Genomic DNA, 18,402 nt, shown 5'->3' on the forward strand with positions numbered 1-18,402 from the left:
TTAAGTATCTGCCGGAGAATGTTATCAATTCTAATGAGCGAGTTATACCGATTAGAAAAACTGCGCTATCTCAATCGGACTGGCTCGGTCTTTTACATAGGTCGCCGTTGTGAAGAATTTTTTGATGGTATGGTAACTTAGACGATGCTGAATCAGCATCGTCAAAAATGTGCATAATATCACTTTAAGTTCCAAAATAAAACAAAAACACTGTGTTTCTAGGTCTTTCATTAAAACGCACTCATTTACTTCGTGTTTTAAGTATTATTTCTGGACTTCAATGTAAATATCCAATCATTTCTGAATGCTTTCTGAATACTGCTTTATTGCTCGAATATTACGGATCGTATTAGGTCCCTACTGTCTTAATTTAAAAATGACAACCAGGTATACTGGAGTCATCTTAGACGTTTGACATTCTCTGTCCCTTTCCCATCACCAAAACCTAAATAAAATACAACTGCACTGTTCAACAGAAAATAAAAAACATCAAAATATTTTATCAAAACTCGATGCCAAGTTATAAAGCACTGAGACATATTGACATTGTGGCATTACAGCCCAAAACATTATTTTTCTTCATTCTCTAATAAAAAACACATGCATCTTACAGATTAATCAGCATATCTTGCCAATAATGATTGTTATGCTTTTTAGAATTTAATAAACACAATACTAACAATTTTATGGACGTAAACACACATATACAGCGTGGAGGTGAAGTAATAATAAACTCCATGTTTGGATATCATTTTATGTGACATTCAATAGACAGGCAGGTATTGCCATTCAATGTGCATACATCCGGTAACGCAATTTCTATTAAGAATGAATGCAACATGTGCCTTCTTTGAAATTGGCCAAAATAATGCTCATCCTTGTCAACAACAGTTAAATTAGTGGATATTCAAATGTATTGTCTGTCTGAAAATCTGCAGTAAAGCATTGCAAAATTGTAGTTATACAGGCTTTTTTGAGAAAACTGAACTATAATGTTTTTTACATTTTGGAATTGTTGGGTATGAATTAGATAACAATATGCATATTTTGTAATTGGAACTGATCTGACAATTGATCAGATAGCAGAAGGAAAAGGCCTGAGTTTCAACACTTTTAACCACATAATTTTTACCAAGATAGCAGAAGGAAAAGGCCTGAGTTTCAACAGTTTTAACCACAAAAGTTTTAACAAACTGTTTTTAACCTTAAGAGTTTTAATCATCCCCTTAAATATTTGAAACTTTTGGTTTTCTTATAGTGTAAAGTCAGGTCACAATTTACTGTGCCTTGTTTTCAGATGGATGTTTGAGAAATTTTTGGTGTCCGTCAGAAAGTGACAACTTTTTACCAGGAATTGCATTTCGATGTGAGGAAGGCACCTTTTACCCATTCACAGGTAAGTTCTCTTTAATTTGCAGTTACCGTATAAGCTGGCTGTTTTTCTTATTTATGACAGTAATTTATACATAGTAAATCATCTCTAAAGTGTTATGTCTTTATTTATCATTCATTTATTTAAATAAAACAATATTTGAAAGTTATTTATATAAATTAAGCAATAAAAAATCAAAGGTAAAAAATAATGCACTTCAATAGTGAATGTTAAAGATTGTCCTAGTTTTTAATCCATTTTCTGTATGCTATTGTTTTTAACAATACTACATGATATCAATCAAATTCTAATTGCTTAACCCATTTATGCCTAGCGTCTAGAAAAAGGCCTTGGCAAACAGCGTAGACTCAGATGAGACGCCGCATGATGCTGCGTCTCATCAGGGTCTGCGCTGTTTGCTTAAAGGAATTTCTGTATGAAATTTTCCAAGTATAGAAATAAAGGGAGGGAGGACATTTTTTTGTTTAAACATATAGTAAAATAGTTAAAATCTCTTTTGCAACAGGGCCCAGAGCTTCAATATTAAGTATGTAACATCCACAAAGGTTGTTCAAATTGTGCCTTTAAGGTAAAAACTAGACATGCCTCAATTAGCACATGTTTAATAAACAATTAACTAGTATTAGCACATTTTTTTTCTCCTCTATAAGGCTGATATGTGTTTTTTTTATGTAACATCATATTCTCTAGTTACTTTGTTCAAAATATGCCTTTTGGGCCCAAAAAGTCCACACTCATGTGGTGGTGTGAAATGTTTCATTTAGACTAACATATCAAGTAATGTTCAAAGAAGGCCCAATTTCAACAGTAGCCTCAATCGAGGTGTGGTGAATATTATACTACCAAGTTACAGTTTTTCTGTCAAGCATTTATCTGTCCAGTCCTCAGAGTCCTCTTGGTGACTTTGCATGGACTTTGTTGCACAAACAATAGCTAAAATCCATGCACATGCATTGGAAACTGCACCCCTGAGCAGTACATTTACATATTCTCCACTCCAGATGCCAACAGTGCTGATGATTGTATGCCTTGTCCAGTGGGTAAGATTTGCTCACCAGGATTGGACCCAGAGCCTTGCCCTAAAGGCTTTTCATGCTTAGGAGGTCCCGGTGTTCATCCATGCATAGTTGGAAATTGTAAGTGTCATACAGATTAATATTGTCATTTATGTGATGCCCTTGTGTTTATGATTAACCCACAATACATTAACTATAAAGGTATATTGTTATCACAAGTTTTTACTGTGTTGCAGGATATATTTGTCTCAAGCAATTCTTTGTTTACCATAAGGGATTTTTCAACGAACTTGGCAGACGTGATGATCATGAGTGGAATGCATAAGAATCAGGCACAAATTTCTGATATCCAGGCCAAATTTTCATAGTCAAATGCTGAATCGTGTAGATGAGTCCTGAACATAAGTCTGGTGATTAACTTCTGCAATCCGCAGTGATGGATTTTCAAATAAATTGGCAGAAGTTTTATTGGAAGAGAAAACAGAATTTAGGCAAAACCCAACTCAAGTCCAAGTAAACAAATCATCATAAAACATCAGCTTTCCTAAATACTTTGCCAGAGCATAATTTTTTGGCATAGCTGTATATGCCAGCTTTTCACCTTACCTTACCTTTGTAACTGTCCAATAAAATTCAAATAAAATTTCCCCGCGGCTAGGTCAAAATGAATACACTTCATTTATCCCATAGGCTGATTTGAGCATACGACCAGAACATTGGAAACATGTCCGCGTCTTGGTAACACTGTTTTACTGTGTGTTCAGCATGAAACAATTTTATTTATTACCTGATGTCTTATATAAATGATAATTAATTATTTTTTGCTATTTCCTCGTCGAAAAAGAAATTTGCAATGTTTTAAACTGTTACCGGTGAATATCGAACTGTTGACCGGTCAACAGTTTGAACTGTTGCCCGCTGGAATAATGACGTCATTTCGACGAAAAATTGACGTCATTTTACAATTAAACAGTCAAAATTATTTATTTTATCGGTTACTGTTGTGTGTAAATAAAAATTTAGTTTGCTTTTATTTCTATGTTGGAAATTTGATCAGGTAATAAAACACTTATTTCATGGATGCTTGGTGAACAGTCAAAACTGTTGTCCCTCGGTATCAGGGCTGACATTTGAAACTGTTGCCCTCGGCCTACAGTACCAAAGTCATCCCTGATACCTTGGGAAACAGTTTTGACTGTTCTCCGCGCATCCATGAAATAAGTGTATACTCTAAGGCCAAAACAAAATAGTGTTGTGGTTACGGTTACCCGACCGAGCCTATTATTTTGCTGCGATCCTACAACATTTTATTCAAAATTAAAAGCCAAAAGAAAAACATTGCGGTAAAATTAAAACTTTAGCGTACAGGACTCCAGAATGAACGGTTTTTAGCCACACCGACTTTTTTTAACGGAGTGCGTTTTAAGAGCGCACCGTTAGCCTTGTCCGGTGAGGCCAGCGCTGTCTTTTGCCATGTCAACCATTTGCAAAAGTATTGAGAATTCGGCTCAAGAAAAATCAGATTTGCGAAAATGCTAAAATCTCGTACAATTTCAATGAAAACATCCGCCATTTAAGTACATACTGGTTTACAATATTTTCTCTTTTTATCCCCCGCCAGAGGCGGAGGGATATTGTTTTGGCGTTGTCCGTCCGTCCGTCTGTCCGTCCTTCCGTCCGGCCGGCACTTTTGTGTCCGGAGCCATATATTGGAAGTGCTTTGGCGGATTTCATTGAAACTTGGTATGAGTATATATATATGCATAAGAGGATGATGCATGCCAAATGGCATTGTACACCATCTGTTAAAAACAGAGTTATGGCCCTTTGTATCTTGAAAAAATGCTTTTTACTATAGGCACTTTTGTGTCCGGAGCCATATCTTGGAAGTGCTTTGGCAGATTTCATTGAAACTTGGTATGAGTATATATATGCATAAGAGGATGATGCACGCCAAATGGCATTGTACACCATCTGTTAAAAACAGAGTTATGGCCCTTTGTATCTTGAAAAAATGCTTTTTACTATAGGCACTTTTGTGTCCGGAGCCATATCTTAGAAGTGCTTTGGCGGATTTGATTGAAACTTGGTATGAGTATATATATGCATAAGAGGATGATGCACGCCAAATGGCATTGTACACCATCTGTTAAAAACAGAGTTATGGCCCTTTGTATCTTGAAAAAATGCTTTTTACTATAGGCACTTTTGTGTCCGGAGCCATAACTTGGAAGTGCTTTGGCGGATTTCATTGAAACTTGGTATGAGTATATATATATGCATAAGAGGATGATGCACGCCAAATGGCATTGTATACCATTTGTTAAAAACAGAGTTATGGCCCTTTGTATCTTGAAAAAATGCTTTTTACTATAGGCACTTTTGTGTCCGGAGCCATATCTTGGAAGTGCTTTGGCGGATTTCATTGAAACTTGGTATGAGTATATATCTTCCGCCAGAGGCGGAGGGATATTGTTTTGGCCTTGTCCGGCTGTCCATCCGTCGTCCGATTTGCACCCATCCTCAAACAAAGCATATGTTGCGGGGGATATCAATTCTACGAATTTGCTTGTTATTAATGAAAGTGTTTGCAATTTCAACAATAAACGAAAACCAGTCTGCACCAAAGCATTAGACATCGCTTGACCTTACTGTTATTGAAATGCACGTGGTAGCTGGCCAGTCAGCATTGAGTTTGCTCACAAATAATATTGGGTCATTCATGCGCAGACACTGTATACTCGAAATACACAGTTGATATTGTCGTCCGCAAACAATATAGCGGCTGATGGCAAACATTGTATTTAAAGATAAACAAATGAAAAGAAGCGTAACAAAAAACAAATATTTTTAAGCTGATCACTGTACACCTTTCTCCTGACTATCAATCCATCAATTAAAGGATAATAATTAAATAATTAGTTCTATCTCGATGATGTTACACCTTTCTGTCGATTAACATTTGAAATTAAAAGGTGATAATTAAGTTGTTTTTACCCACAAAATGTGCTAGTGTAAAGCAATTTATAAACCCAATTCGATATTTGCAAGGTTTCTGGTTTTCATTTTCTGCTGTCAAAAACGATATGCACATTCTATTTTATGTGCAAAACGTGTACAATTTTTCGGACTGTCGTTTTCGGATACATTATGTTTTTCGTCCATTACGATTTGTTTTCGAAGTTCTTTATAGAAGAAAAAGAATGAAGAATACACGTGCAGTGATACCACGGTGTGGTTTATAATATTTCGAATTGTATTCACTTCAAAATACAATTGGAAAGACTATAAAAAAGCACAAATAGTATGGGCTTTTGATGGGGTGGAGGGGCACTGCCCTTAATTCCTGTTGGGTTCCTGCGGCTGCGGTTCCAATACCCCCAGCCTTATTCTCAGGATTTCAAATTTGGGACCATCAACACCACTATTAAATGTACATCTATAAAATAACTTATTTTTGTACTTTGACAAGTACCATACTAATTATTTCGATATTGAAAACTGTATGTTATATTATGATATGTAATATGCCCTTGTTGTCATTAAAAAGAAATATAAGTAAGTTGATATTATATATATAATTATTTCAAAACCAGTTTTTGAGCACCGAAAGACGGAAACAAGTTGGCTCAGAGAAATTTTGGGCCAGCCCTAGTTCACTCACTCCGACTCATCGGGGAGGTGCTTTACGTATTAAATGCATAGAGCTTCTGCGACACAATTTAGAAATCATCTTCTTCGTCAATTTTATTTAATGTTTTACATAAAAAGTGCGACAATGCTCCTGAGTTCAGGGCTTTTTATGTCCCCCACTATAGTAGTGGGGGACATATTGTTTTTGCCCTCAGTCTGTTGGTTGGTCTGTTGGTTGGTTGGTTTGCGCCAACTTTAACATTTTGCAATAACTTTTGCTATATTGAATATAGCAACTTGATATTTGGCATGCATGTGTATCTCAAGGAGCTGCACATTTTTAGTGGTGAAAGGTCAAGGTCAATGCCATCCTTCAAGGTCAGAGGTCAAATATATGTGGCCCAAATTGCTTATTTTATGAATACTTTTGCAATATTGAAGATAGTAACTTGATATTTGGCATGCATGTGTATCTCATGGAGCTGCACATTTTGAGTGTGAAAGGTCAAGGTCATCCTTCAAGGTCAAATATATGGGTCAAAATTGCTCATGTAATGTCACTTCTGCAATATTGAAGCTAGCAATTTTATATTTGAAATGCATGTGTATCTCATGGAGATGCAAATTTTGAGTGGTGAAAGGTCAAGGTCAAGGTCATCCTTCAAGGTCAAACGTCATATAGCGGGACATTGTGTTTCACAAACGCATCTTGTAAAGCCTTCAGTTTAGGTATAGCTATCAAAAAGGTGTTAGCCTTAGTAATTAAGCTATGTTTTTCAAAGTATTTCGGGTTATTATCCATCAACATTAACAGTATTTTTCTCTATATAATTCTTTTTCTGAAGTTTCTTTTTGATATGGATAAAAAGTCAATGCAAGGCTACAGCCAAGTTGAAGCCATGTATTGGCCATTCATCCTTATAAGCAGTTAAATGGTTTTTGTGCTAGATTACCTATGTATGTTTTGGAAAAGGCCATTCAACAAAATAAAATAAAATAAAAAAATAAAATGTTTTTCCTACCTACCTACCCTAATATTTTTTGGCCCGTAACCTGAACCACAACATTATTTTGTTTTGGCCTAATGAAAAGGCTTAATAGATAGAACAGTTTTATACTCAATCTAAACATCAATACAGTTTGTGCGTGCACTTTTTATTTTCAGAGGATTGCCGTCGTACTGTCTTTATCATAATAAACGCTCCCGCCCTAATAAACGCGCCCCTATTGTATAACAAAATGAAGGAGTGATAAAAATAATGGCACCCCCATTTCTCGGCTGCTAAGGGGTAAAGTAATTGCATTTTATTGAAGCAAAATTTTTATATCAACAAGGTTATTGGCAAGAACCGTATAGAAATAAAACTTTAATAATAATAACATATATATTTGGAACAGATCGATGTTAGTATAAAACTCCAACATGCAGGTGATTTAATTATTGTATCGGTGCAGGGAATAATATAGAATTTACTATCTATGGGTCCCTGAACTCGCAGATTTTAGACCAATGAGTCCCAGACACAAATTAATGAGTCCACCTTGAAAAGGAATGGGTCCCAACTTTTGAAAGATACCAAGTAGTGAAGAAAAAATGTCTAAATCACACTAGCTCAATAACTATACTTGCATTAAACTTGTAATAATCTCAAAAACTTGTTGAAACAAACAAAAAATTCAGAGTTATCACTATATTGTTTCCCTTCACATAGGCTATAGCATTATCTGTTACATGAATGTAACCTGTTATAACATTTCAACTTGATTCAAATCGATGATAATAATACTGTTAACATCCGAATTGCGAGCTTGATAATATTATTGTTTAATACGTCCGAATTGCGAGCCGTTGACCCACCATTATTAAAGTTTAGATTTGTTTGTTTTGGATTAAGCTTCAACACCTTATTTCGGAGGCATTTTTTCTGTATTAATTTTGACTAAGTTGCACAAAGTTAAAGCAGGTTTTCATCCGGGGACTCGAGAAAATATCATAACACACTCTATTTAAAAGGTTGATTCTAATTGGTTCGTATTATACATCAGGGGCTCCACTAGAGCCAATCAAAAGACTTGCTGGAGTCTTCAGGCCTCATTCGGTTAAACTCTGCGTTCATTGCTACACTTTTGACTCGTACACAAGATTGTTCGTACTTATCGTGATTGGCGTATGCGTTAACGGATACAGTTCAGCAATGCGTCCGAGTGGACGCACATATTTCAAAACGATGCGTCTATTTTGATATTTGTGCGTCATAGACGCGGAACGCACATGCAGATTTTTCCCTGTCGGTGTTATCAGTTTTAAATGTCAAATTTATGTTACGTTTTTCTTACACCGTGCATTTAAAATACTGATCTACCCAGGTTGTTCAATATGCGTTACACTGGGCTGAAGCTACTGTTACCATGAACCTTTACTAATTAACACTGTTCATATCTCGGCCATGCGTACTGTTACAGTTCTCAATATGGTCATATTGACAATGGCCCTTTCATTTCCCATGATAATAGGGTGTAGTATTCTTATAAAACTATTTGTGATATGTTTACGATTGCTCAATGAACTCAGAACTTTTCGCAAATACCGGTTAACACATTTTAGGTGTTAGCTCATAATATACCTAAAGGAGGGTGAAATAAACGTGCCCTCTTTGTGATTTGCACCACGCCCGGGCGCGTTTATTAGGATAAAGACGGTATATCTTTTTAAAAGATATTTCTTGTTTAATGTATAAATGGATTTTGAATAACTTTGCAGAGGTGATAAGAACTGGGAGACCAAGTGTTGTACACAAGAACCACGGTCATATGGGAGACGGAAAACTACAACGGGCGAGGCATGGTCAGGGGTGATAACCCCAAAAAAGGGTTAGGGTAAGGGTTAGGGTTAGGGGTCGGGTTAGGGTTGGGTTTAGGCTTACCCAAACCCTAACCCGACCCCTAACACTAACCCAAACCCTAACCCTAACCCTCTAACCCCCCCTCGCGCAATACCATACCATGCCTCGCCCGTTGTAGTTTTCCGTCTCCCCGGTCATATGGGGTTACGGGTACAATTTTAGGGTGAAATTTTCATGAATTAAATACTTAACAATTTGTCAAAAACATATTTTGTCTTGCACATGTTTTCAATTAACCTGAGGATAATAACAGCATACACATGGTCAAGATAAGCAGTGTGTGGATGTTCTTTAAAATAACTTGACAGAAGTGATGGACATACCAACAATTATGTGGATGCAACCACTTGAATTAAGCGACCTATGTCTTATGCGACCACTTTGAATTTCCCCCAAATGTTTTCACTCTATTTTGACATCAGTGTTTTTTTTGGCCTAATTTTATAGCCGAAATTCGGCTATATGCCCAATCGCAAAAAGTATACTTTTTTCCCAAAATTAAAAACAAAAAATCGGAAAAAAACTCTAATGACATTGGCTGTTATGCTGTTTAACAAAGCCTAGTCCGATCCGGTCTCATACGGGTTTTGAACTATACCTCCATTTGGATAACGTCAGCATTATTGGTGTGCACGATATTCTCCATGTTGTTCACGGACTTATTATGTTTGCGATGAAATTCCAGCGTTTTCTGATTCCGCTGAATGGAAAACAAATGTCGTACAATTTGAAATATTACAAGAAAAACGGTGCCAAATGAAAACTGTTGATTTTTTTAAGCAAGCGTCATTAAATCAACAAACATCGTCAATAAGTACAAGTCATCGCAATGCAACTCCTTCTATTGTTAATGATAGTAATTTAATAACAAGTGACTCTTTTGCATCATCATCTTTGATTTCCGAAAGCTAAGTGCTGACTCGATATTCAAAATGTTGAAAGCATTATTTCTTCAGAAGAAGATGAAGTGCCTCCTAATAAAATGGTGCCTGATGCAAGATTGTTTCCTTGCCAAAATATGAGGCCAGGTATACATGGTTGTACTATAGTGCTGCCACATAAGGCTACTGCTGCAAACTGTGAAAATAGTTGATCATGATAATGTTTGTGATTAAAGATGTTGAACTCTTTTATGTACCGTATACTTGCGCTTATAAGACGCCCTAATTTGTAAGACGCAACCCTACTTCGGACTTTATAATGGTTGGATGTAAGACTGGCCCGCGTGTAAGGCCCGGTCAAATTTTGCCGTTTTCATCGGCCGAAAAACGGCAGAATGTTAAAGTAAATCATCAATTAGTAACACATTGAGAATTTTTCAAACTCGCGCTGCATACAATGAGTAATTCACGCAAGTCTAAAACATAAAACAATAAAAAAACAAAGTAAATAATATTTCATGATATATTAGTGGGTTTTAATTTATTTTCAAGTATTGTTCATGCAATAATCAGATACTAATTATCAAATTAACAAAATTTCTGACAATTGCGTATTTAATCATTTGCCCTAACAACTGCAAACAATTGCAAGCATATAACGTTCGTAATATCAATGCACAAGCAATATTGATTGTATCAGTCATCTTAATTGTAATGTTTGACAGGTATTGAAAACTAATAGGCAGATATTTGAATGCGTTTAGTTTTATTACCTAGATTATGTAAATTGTACTCCCATTGTCTTTCAACAATAGGTAACGCCTACTTTCATAAAATTAGCCAATCACGGGATAGAGTGATGGACTCCGAAGCGCAGATCAAAATCATGTGCCAAGAAGAAAGCCATATGTGGATAATTGCATGCTGTCGCTCTCTGCTCCCGTCGTTGTTGGCCCCTAATAAATAAGGTGTCATCGGCATTAGTGGGTCGTCTGAATAAACGTGTTTATTTGACAATTGACAGTTGCAAACTGGTAACTTATTTCAGAGGATACCCTAATTGCCAATTATGTCTTAACTGACAGTTAACAACGTCGAACGAAGACCATCAGGTAATACAAACTTGTCAAGTAGCACTTGTAATCGGCAGCGTGTTTATTTAACAATTGACAGTTTCAAACTGAGAATTTATTTTGCTGTTGTTTTAAGCATGTTGGCATCGTGTCGCCGCTTACACATGTATACTATTATGGTCAATTCATATGACATTTAACAAAGTCGCGCGCAGACAATCAGGTGATACAAACTTTTCAAGAATAATCACGGACAATATAACCTGTTTTGCCCCCAAAATAACAAAATTCAAATTAAAAATACTCGACAACAAAACCAATAACGATACATTTTATTACAAGTAAATCGGTAACTGAACATAGCGTTCCAATACACGGTACGGGCCGATAAGACTTTAGAGAAAATGCATATGGCTGTGGCGATGATTCAAAACAACTGACAAGTGTCCAAATTGGCTAGCGTAAGCCCAGTAAACTTATTTTGAACAATTTCGTTTATTTTTACCAGTATCTCGCTTATAAGACGTGACCCCCACTGTAACTTATTTATTTGAGTGCCTCTTACGAGCGAAAGTATACGGTAGTTTTAAATCCCATTTCATTTTCCCAATTCCTTGAAAATGACGATAAAGCCCTGGGCTATCTTCCCAAACAGCTTGAAAAAAAACCATGGACATTGTAATAAGTGACTTTTGTCTTACGCGACCAGCAACCACTGATTTTGGAGTGTTTTGATATCCAAATATTCTATTAAGCCACCATGTTGTGATAACATTTATAAATCTGTAGATAGGTATGGGACAAACTTGATTGCCGACTTATCTTCTGAATTTTGTTCTGTTGTTAAAAATGAAATGGATTGTAAACTACATTGTAAAGATATAGTTGTCATTTATGGCTATAGTAACAAACGTCGAAAGGTATGAAAACCTTGGTGGAATATTACAATACAAGAAAGGTGGAATGATATGTGTACTGCTGAAAAAGCCTGGCGCAAATGTAAATCACATGCTATTATAAGTCATTTGAAACAAACGTGTGTTAATAACAGGGTTCGCACAGACCTTGAAAAGTGCTTGAAAATCAAGGTTTATCTTGAAAAGTGCTTAAAAACGATCTGGAGTGCTTAAAAGTGCTTATTTTCAACCATGGCCTTGAAAAGTGCGTAGAAAGTGCTTCAATTTGGCTGGAAAAGTGCTTGAAAAACGGATAAAAATATTTCATTTCCCAGAGTTGGAAGTCGTAGTTTTTTTCATGATTTATGATAGTTTCGATCTGTTCATACGGGCAGGTACTGGATCGGTACGGGTTTTAGAACGTTAAGGTGGCAACTACTACTAATCTCCGCCAATTGGTCTACTTCGGTTTTTGTTGTACGCATTATGCCATTACGGTGCTGACAAGTTGAAATATGCCAGCGAATAAGTGCATTTTTCAGAAAGGGTGGCTTTTGAAGTACCCTTGGGTTGTTGACTATGCCGATTCTAAAGTCAAAGTATCTTGTAAAGAACGCAGAACAGGTATATAGATCGACAGTATGGGGGAATCGGCGTTGAAAAGCCACCTATAATGCAGTTTGTCTGTGAAGCAAATTCATTCGGTTAACCCAATTCATTCAGACGTACTGCAAAAGACAAAAAAGTTGCACTTGACTGTCAGATTGTCAAATAAATAAGATGATACTGTGAAGAAACTGCAATCTGTTTACATGAGTGCAGACTCTCAGTCTAAACATACACAGTTTACTATTGCATCTATAACAGATTTTACATGTACATGTGTACCTGCTGTAGAAAATTATATCTAATGGTGAATATTTAAATATAACATGCTGAATGGTGTTAGCAAATAATAATATTATAAATATTATTTTAATTGCCTTTTAAAATGTATGTTTATGGTCAATGTGGTAGACATTAATTGTATTGGGGTTAAATATCAGTATAAGAAAGTTCAAATGCTTATTGTTTTATGTTGAGGAGATATAAGTGATGCTTGAAAGCCCAAATATTTTTGACACTTTCAATAATTATTCCCCCCCCTTCGAAGAAGAGGGGGTATATTGCTTTGCACATGTCGGTCGTTCAGTCTGTCTGTCGGTCGCTCCGTCCACCAGGTGGTTTCCGGATGATAACTCAAGAACGCTTACGCCTAGGATCATGAAACTTCATAGGTGCATTGATCATGACACGCAGATGACCCTGATTGATTTTGAGGTCACTAGGTCAAAGGTCAAGGTCACTGTGACCCGAAATAGTAAAATGGTTTCCGGATTATAACTCCAGAACGCTTAGGCCTTGGATCATGAAACTTGATAGGTAGATTGATCATGACTCACAGATGACCCCTATTGATTTTCAGGTCACTAGATCAAAGGTCAAGGTCACAGTGACCCGAAATAGTAAAATGGTTTCGGGATGATAACTCAAGACCACTTAGACCTAGGATCATGAAACTTTATAAGTAGATTGATCATGACCCGCAGATGACCCTGATTGATTTTGAGGTCACTAGGTCAAAGGTCAAGGTCACTGTGACCCGAAATAGTAAAATGGTTTCCGGATGATAACTCAAGAACGCTTAGGCCTTGGATCATGAAACTTGACAGGTAGATTGATCATGACTCACAAATGACCCCTATTGATTTTCAGGTCACTAGATCAAATGTCAAGGTCACAGTGACCCGAAATAGTAAAATGGTTTCGGGATAATAACTCAAGAACACTTAGGCCTAGGATCATGAAACTTTATAAGTAGATTGATGATGGCTGGCTGATGACCCCTTTTTAATTTTCAGGTCACTAGGTCAAAGGTCAAGGTCACGGTGACCCGAAATAGTAAAATGGTTTCCGGATGATAACTCAAGAACGCTTATGCCTAGGATCATGAAACTTCATAGGTACATTGATCATGACTCACAGATGAACCCTATCGATTTTCAGGTCACTAGGTCAAAGGTCACGTTGACCTGAAGTAGTAAAATGGTTTCCGGATGATAACTGAAGAACGCTTATTCCTCAGATCATTAAATTTGATAGGTAGATTGATCATGACTCTCAGATGACCCCTATTGATTTTCAGGTCACTAGGTCAAAGGTCAAGGCCACGGTGACCCGAAATAGTAAAATGGTTTCCGGATGATAACTCAAGAACGCTTACGCCTAGGATCATGAAACTTCATAGGTACATTGATCATGACTCGCAGATGACCCTGATTGATTTTGAGGTCACTAGGTCAAAGGTCAAGGTCACTGTGACCCGAAATAGTAAAATGGTTTCCGGATTATAACTCCAGAACGCTTAGGCCTTGGATCATGAAACTTGATAGGTAGATTGATCATGACTCACAGATGACCCCTAGTAATTTTCAGGTCACTAGATCAAAGGTCAAGGTCACAGTGACCCGAAATAGTAAAATGGTTTCGGGATGATAACTCAAGACCACTTAGACCTAGGATCATGAAGCTTTATAAGTAGATTGATCATGACTCGCAGATGACCCTGATTGATTTTGAGGTCACTAGGTCAAAGGTCAAGGTCACTGTGACCCGAAATAGTAAAATGGTTTCCGGATGATAACTCAAGAACGCTTAGGCCTTGGATCATGAAACTTGATAGGTAGATTGATCATGACTCACAAATGACCCCTATTGATTTTCAGGTCACTAGATCAAAGGTCAAGGTCACAGTGACCTGAAATAGTAAAATGGTTTCGGGATAATAACTCAAGAACACTTAGGCCTAGGATCATGAAACTTTATAAGTAGATTGATGATGGCTGTCTGATGACCCATTTTTAGCTCACCTGAGCGATATCTCGGGGTGAGCTATTGTGATCACTCAGCGTCCGGCGTCCGTCCGTCCGTCTGTCTGTTTGTAAACAATTTGTAAACATCTTCTTCTACTAAACCATTGAGCCAATTTCAACTAAATTTCATGTAAAGTATCCCTAGGTCATGGGACAAAAGAATTGTTAAAAAAATGTGATCACGTAACCAAGATGGCCGCCATGACCATATATGGTAAAAACCTTAAAAAATCTTCTTGTCAGAAACCGCTCATCAGATTTTCAAAAAATTTCACAGGGATGACCTTTGAAGGCTCCCCTGAAAAAGTTGTTCAAAGAAATTTGATTCGTCAAAAAACATGGCCGCAGGAGCTCGTTGAACTTTGCATGTTTATTCGTTTTTGCCTATTTTGTGAAAACTTTCAAAAATCTTCCACATTTTTTGTCCGATCCTTTCTAAATTTGCACAGTGTCTTTATATCAATGAGGACACGAACCCTACACAAAATGAGCATTATTGGTCCATGAAGTACAGAATTACCTCCCCTTGAATTGAGAAAATGGTGTTTATGCAATAAAGTCCAAATTTTTCATCCAATTCTTTCCAAACTTGTTTATATATCAGATTAAAGAGAATACAATTTTCTTTATTATGGTTTTTCTTTCATGAAAATCCATAAAGGATAAGTGTTATTAATCGTTGCTTAATTAATGAACAATGCGAATTATCGGTATTGATTTTTTTCCTGACATGCCGTCCCAGATATTAACCGCTTTCAGCTGTAGACTGTGCATCAATACATCGCCGTGTTATTGACCTGAAAAATTCATACGCAGTCGGCATTAACACCGGTCATCGAGACAAATTACTGATGTGAAAACAAATCGTACATCGTAGAGGATTAAACAAACAATTACATCTGATTAAAGATTAAAGATTGCTGCCGATTTAAATCAATTTGAGTACTTTTTGCGTATATTTGATGCCGAATGGGAAGCTGTGTTTAGACTTAAGTTGAGAAAAATGGCAACGAGATACTTGCCTGTTGGTAGCTAAAGAAACTTCAGCGTACAGTTTATAATGGGTGGCCATTCCCCGCTGTAGTCCACGGGCGGGTAGTGAACTGGTTTAGAAAAGTGGAAGCTTGTGGAAAAGCGGTTTGAGAAGTTTGTAAGAAAACCCTGAATTATCAGTCTTGTGGGAAGAAGGCATTGCGTCTCCACGCAGAGGGCCCTTATCACATAAATAATATAAGAACCATCAAGACCAACCAGGTAGGGTTTTTATTTTTTTAAACTAACACCCCGAATTTGGTCGTATTTTCTGTTGCTTAAGTTTACTGTTTAGGTTGTTTTGCATCAAAAATCGGCAAGATAGATCTAGCAAATTTGCCAATTTTTTTTATTAATAACGTATGATTCATTGATTGTGAGCTTTTAAAACATTTTGACCTTTGAATAAAGCATAAATCAGGAAAAGAATTTTAACAGTAATTGAAAATACGATCAAATATGCCATATTTGCTGACTGGGACAGGTCTTTTTTAGTTAAATAAAATGTTTTATTGTCCCCATCATATGAGCCCAGCAGCAAGAAATGTTTATTGTTTACTTTTTGTAAAACAAATATGGGCAACCTACCGTAATCCAAATTCGCCGACACCTTAATTCGACGATGTTCTATTTTTATCGATTAAATGGATGATTATTGTCTTGGAATCATTTCAAAGTAATACAGCCGAGTTTAAAATTATTATTTTGTGCTATTAAACATTCATTATTTCTTAAATTATTTGCTAAATATTGCTTCATGTAACCGTTACATCGTCAAATTTGGGTCACACCAGGATACAATTATTTAGCATTCAAACAACGATTGGGATAAAAACTAGGGGAACCCATGCTGTAATTTTCAATTTTAACTGTTTAGCAGAAGCCACCATACCCATTTTTTTATGGTGTATGTGGAGGCTTCTGGCAGCATAATTCTGTGAATATAAATGGTGACATTTGATTCTGCATTAATTAAACATGTATTATTGACTTTTTTAAAGTATGTGTGAAAAATATAATTTGTAACCACTGTTACAGGTTTTATCTGGTTCTTCAAAAGCAACACCTGCAGTGGAGTCCATGTCAGACAGAGGGTGCATGTGAATGAATTGCCTTTTGACTAACTTTGTGTTCTTTATCAAATACATGAAGATTTTTAAATATATGTGTATGTTGTTTTTTTAAGAAAATAGAATCACCAGAACAGGTACAGGCATCCTTTAAATGTGTCGAATCCAGGAGCTTCTGGGGGCCTCTGGCCCCCTTGTCCCCTGGACCCACCGAGGGCCCTGCGGCCCCCTGGCCCCCAGCTTTAAGTTCAGGATTTTCAAAATATCCAACTTTGACCCCTGCAAATGCTTTGCTAAAACTTTGGCTACAGTTTCTAAAATTTGGCTACACAAAATTCCATTTGGCTAAAATGTTGGCCACATAAATTTTTGGGCAAGAGGAGCCCTGTTTGGATTGTATTTGGGTCATCTGGGGTCAGCAACTAGGCACTAGGTCAAATAATAGAAAAACCTTGTGTAGACTATAGAGGTCACAGTTTTCATTAGATTTTATTGAAATATAGTCAGAATGTTTGTCTTGCTAAAATCTGGATTGGGATTGACTTTGGGTCATCTAGGGTCAAAAACTAGGTCAGATTAAAAAAACAAACTTTTGTAGACAGTAGAGGTCACAGTTTTCATTAAATCCTTATGAAATTTGGCCAGAATATTAATCTTGATGAAATCTGGGTTGGGATTGTATTAGGGTCATCTGAGGTCAAAAACTAGGTCAAATCATAGAAAAACTTTGTGAAGACAATAGAGGTCATAGTTTTCATATGATCTTAATGAAATATGGTCAGAATGTTTATCTTGATAATATCTGATTTTGGATAGTATATGGGTCATCTGGGGTCAAAAATTAGGTCACCGGGCAAATTCTAGTAAAACCTTGTGTAGATGAAAGAGGTCACAGTTTTCATCACGTCTTAATGAAATTTTGTCAGAATGTATTAATTAATGAAATTTGGCTTGGGATTGTATATGGGTCTAATAAAATTTAAGTTCATGAAGCAAGGTTAGTCAGGCGAGCGATTCAGGGCCATCATGGCCCTCTTGTTAATTTTCAGGTCACTATGTCAAAGGTCAAGGTCACGGTGACCCGAAATAGTAAAATGGTTTCCGGATGATAACTCAAGAAAGCTTATGCCTAGGATCATGAAACTTCATAGGTACATTGATCATGACTCACAGATGAAACCTATTGATTTTCAGGTAACTAGGTCAAAGGTCACGTTGACCTGAAGTAGTAAAATGGTTTCCGGATGATAACTGAAGAACGCTTATTCCTCAGATCATTAAATTTGATTGGTAGATTGATCATGACTCGCAGATGACCCCTATTGATTTTCAGGTCACTAGGTCAAAGGTCAAGGCCACGGTGACCCGAAATAGTAAAATGGTTTCCGGATGATAACTCAAGAACGCTTACGCCTAGGATCATGAAACTTCATAGGTACATTGATCATGACTCGCAGATGACCCATATTGATTTTGAGGTCACTAGGTCAAAGGTCAAGGTCACGTTGACCCAAAACAGTAAAATTTCTGTTTTGGATGATAACTCAAGAACGCTTTTGCCTAGGATCATCACACTTCATAGGTACATTGATC

At 36.7% G+C, this 18,402-nt stretch overlaps 1 protein-coding gene and 1 long non-coding RNA gene across 5 annotated transcripts in view; one reads left to right on the forward strand and one right to left on the reverse strand.

The window, feature by feature from the left end:
- Positions 1-18,402, reverse strand: part of LOC127855370 (uncharacterized) — a 474,985-nt gene that overhangs the window by 230,732 nt on the left and 225,851 nt on the right. The window lies entirely within an intron of this gene.
- Positions 1-18,402, forward strand: part of LOC127855364 (uncharacterized) — a 267,885-nt gene that overhangs the window by 32,282 nt on the left and 217,201 nt on the right. For all 4 annotated transcript variants that reach the window (XM_052390863.1, XM_052390864.1, XM_052390862.1 and 1 more), the window contains 2 exons: positions 1,298-1,396; positions 2,395-2,529. In XM_052390863.1, coding sequence (XP_052246823.1) covers positions 1,298-1,396; positions 2,395-2,529 — 234 coding nt within the window. The remainder of the gene's footprint in view (positions 1-1,297; positions 1,397-2,394; positions 2,530-18,402) is intronic.

This window comes from Dreissena polymorpha, chromosome 13, assembly GCF_020536995.1.
Source record: "Dreissena polymorpha isolate Duluth1 chromosome 13, UMN_Dpol_1.0, whole genome shotgun sequence".
Taxonomy (NCBI): domain Eukaryota; kingdom Metazoa; phylum Mollusca; class Bivalvia; order Myida; family Dreissenidae; genus Dreissena; species Dreissena polymorpha.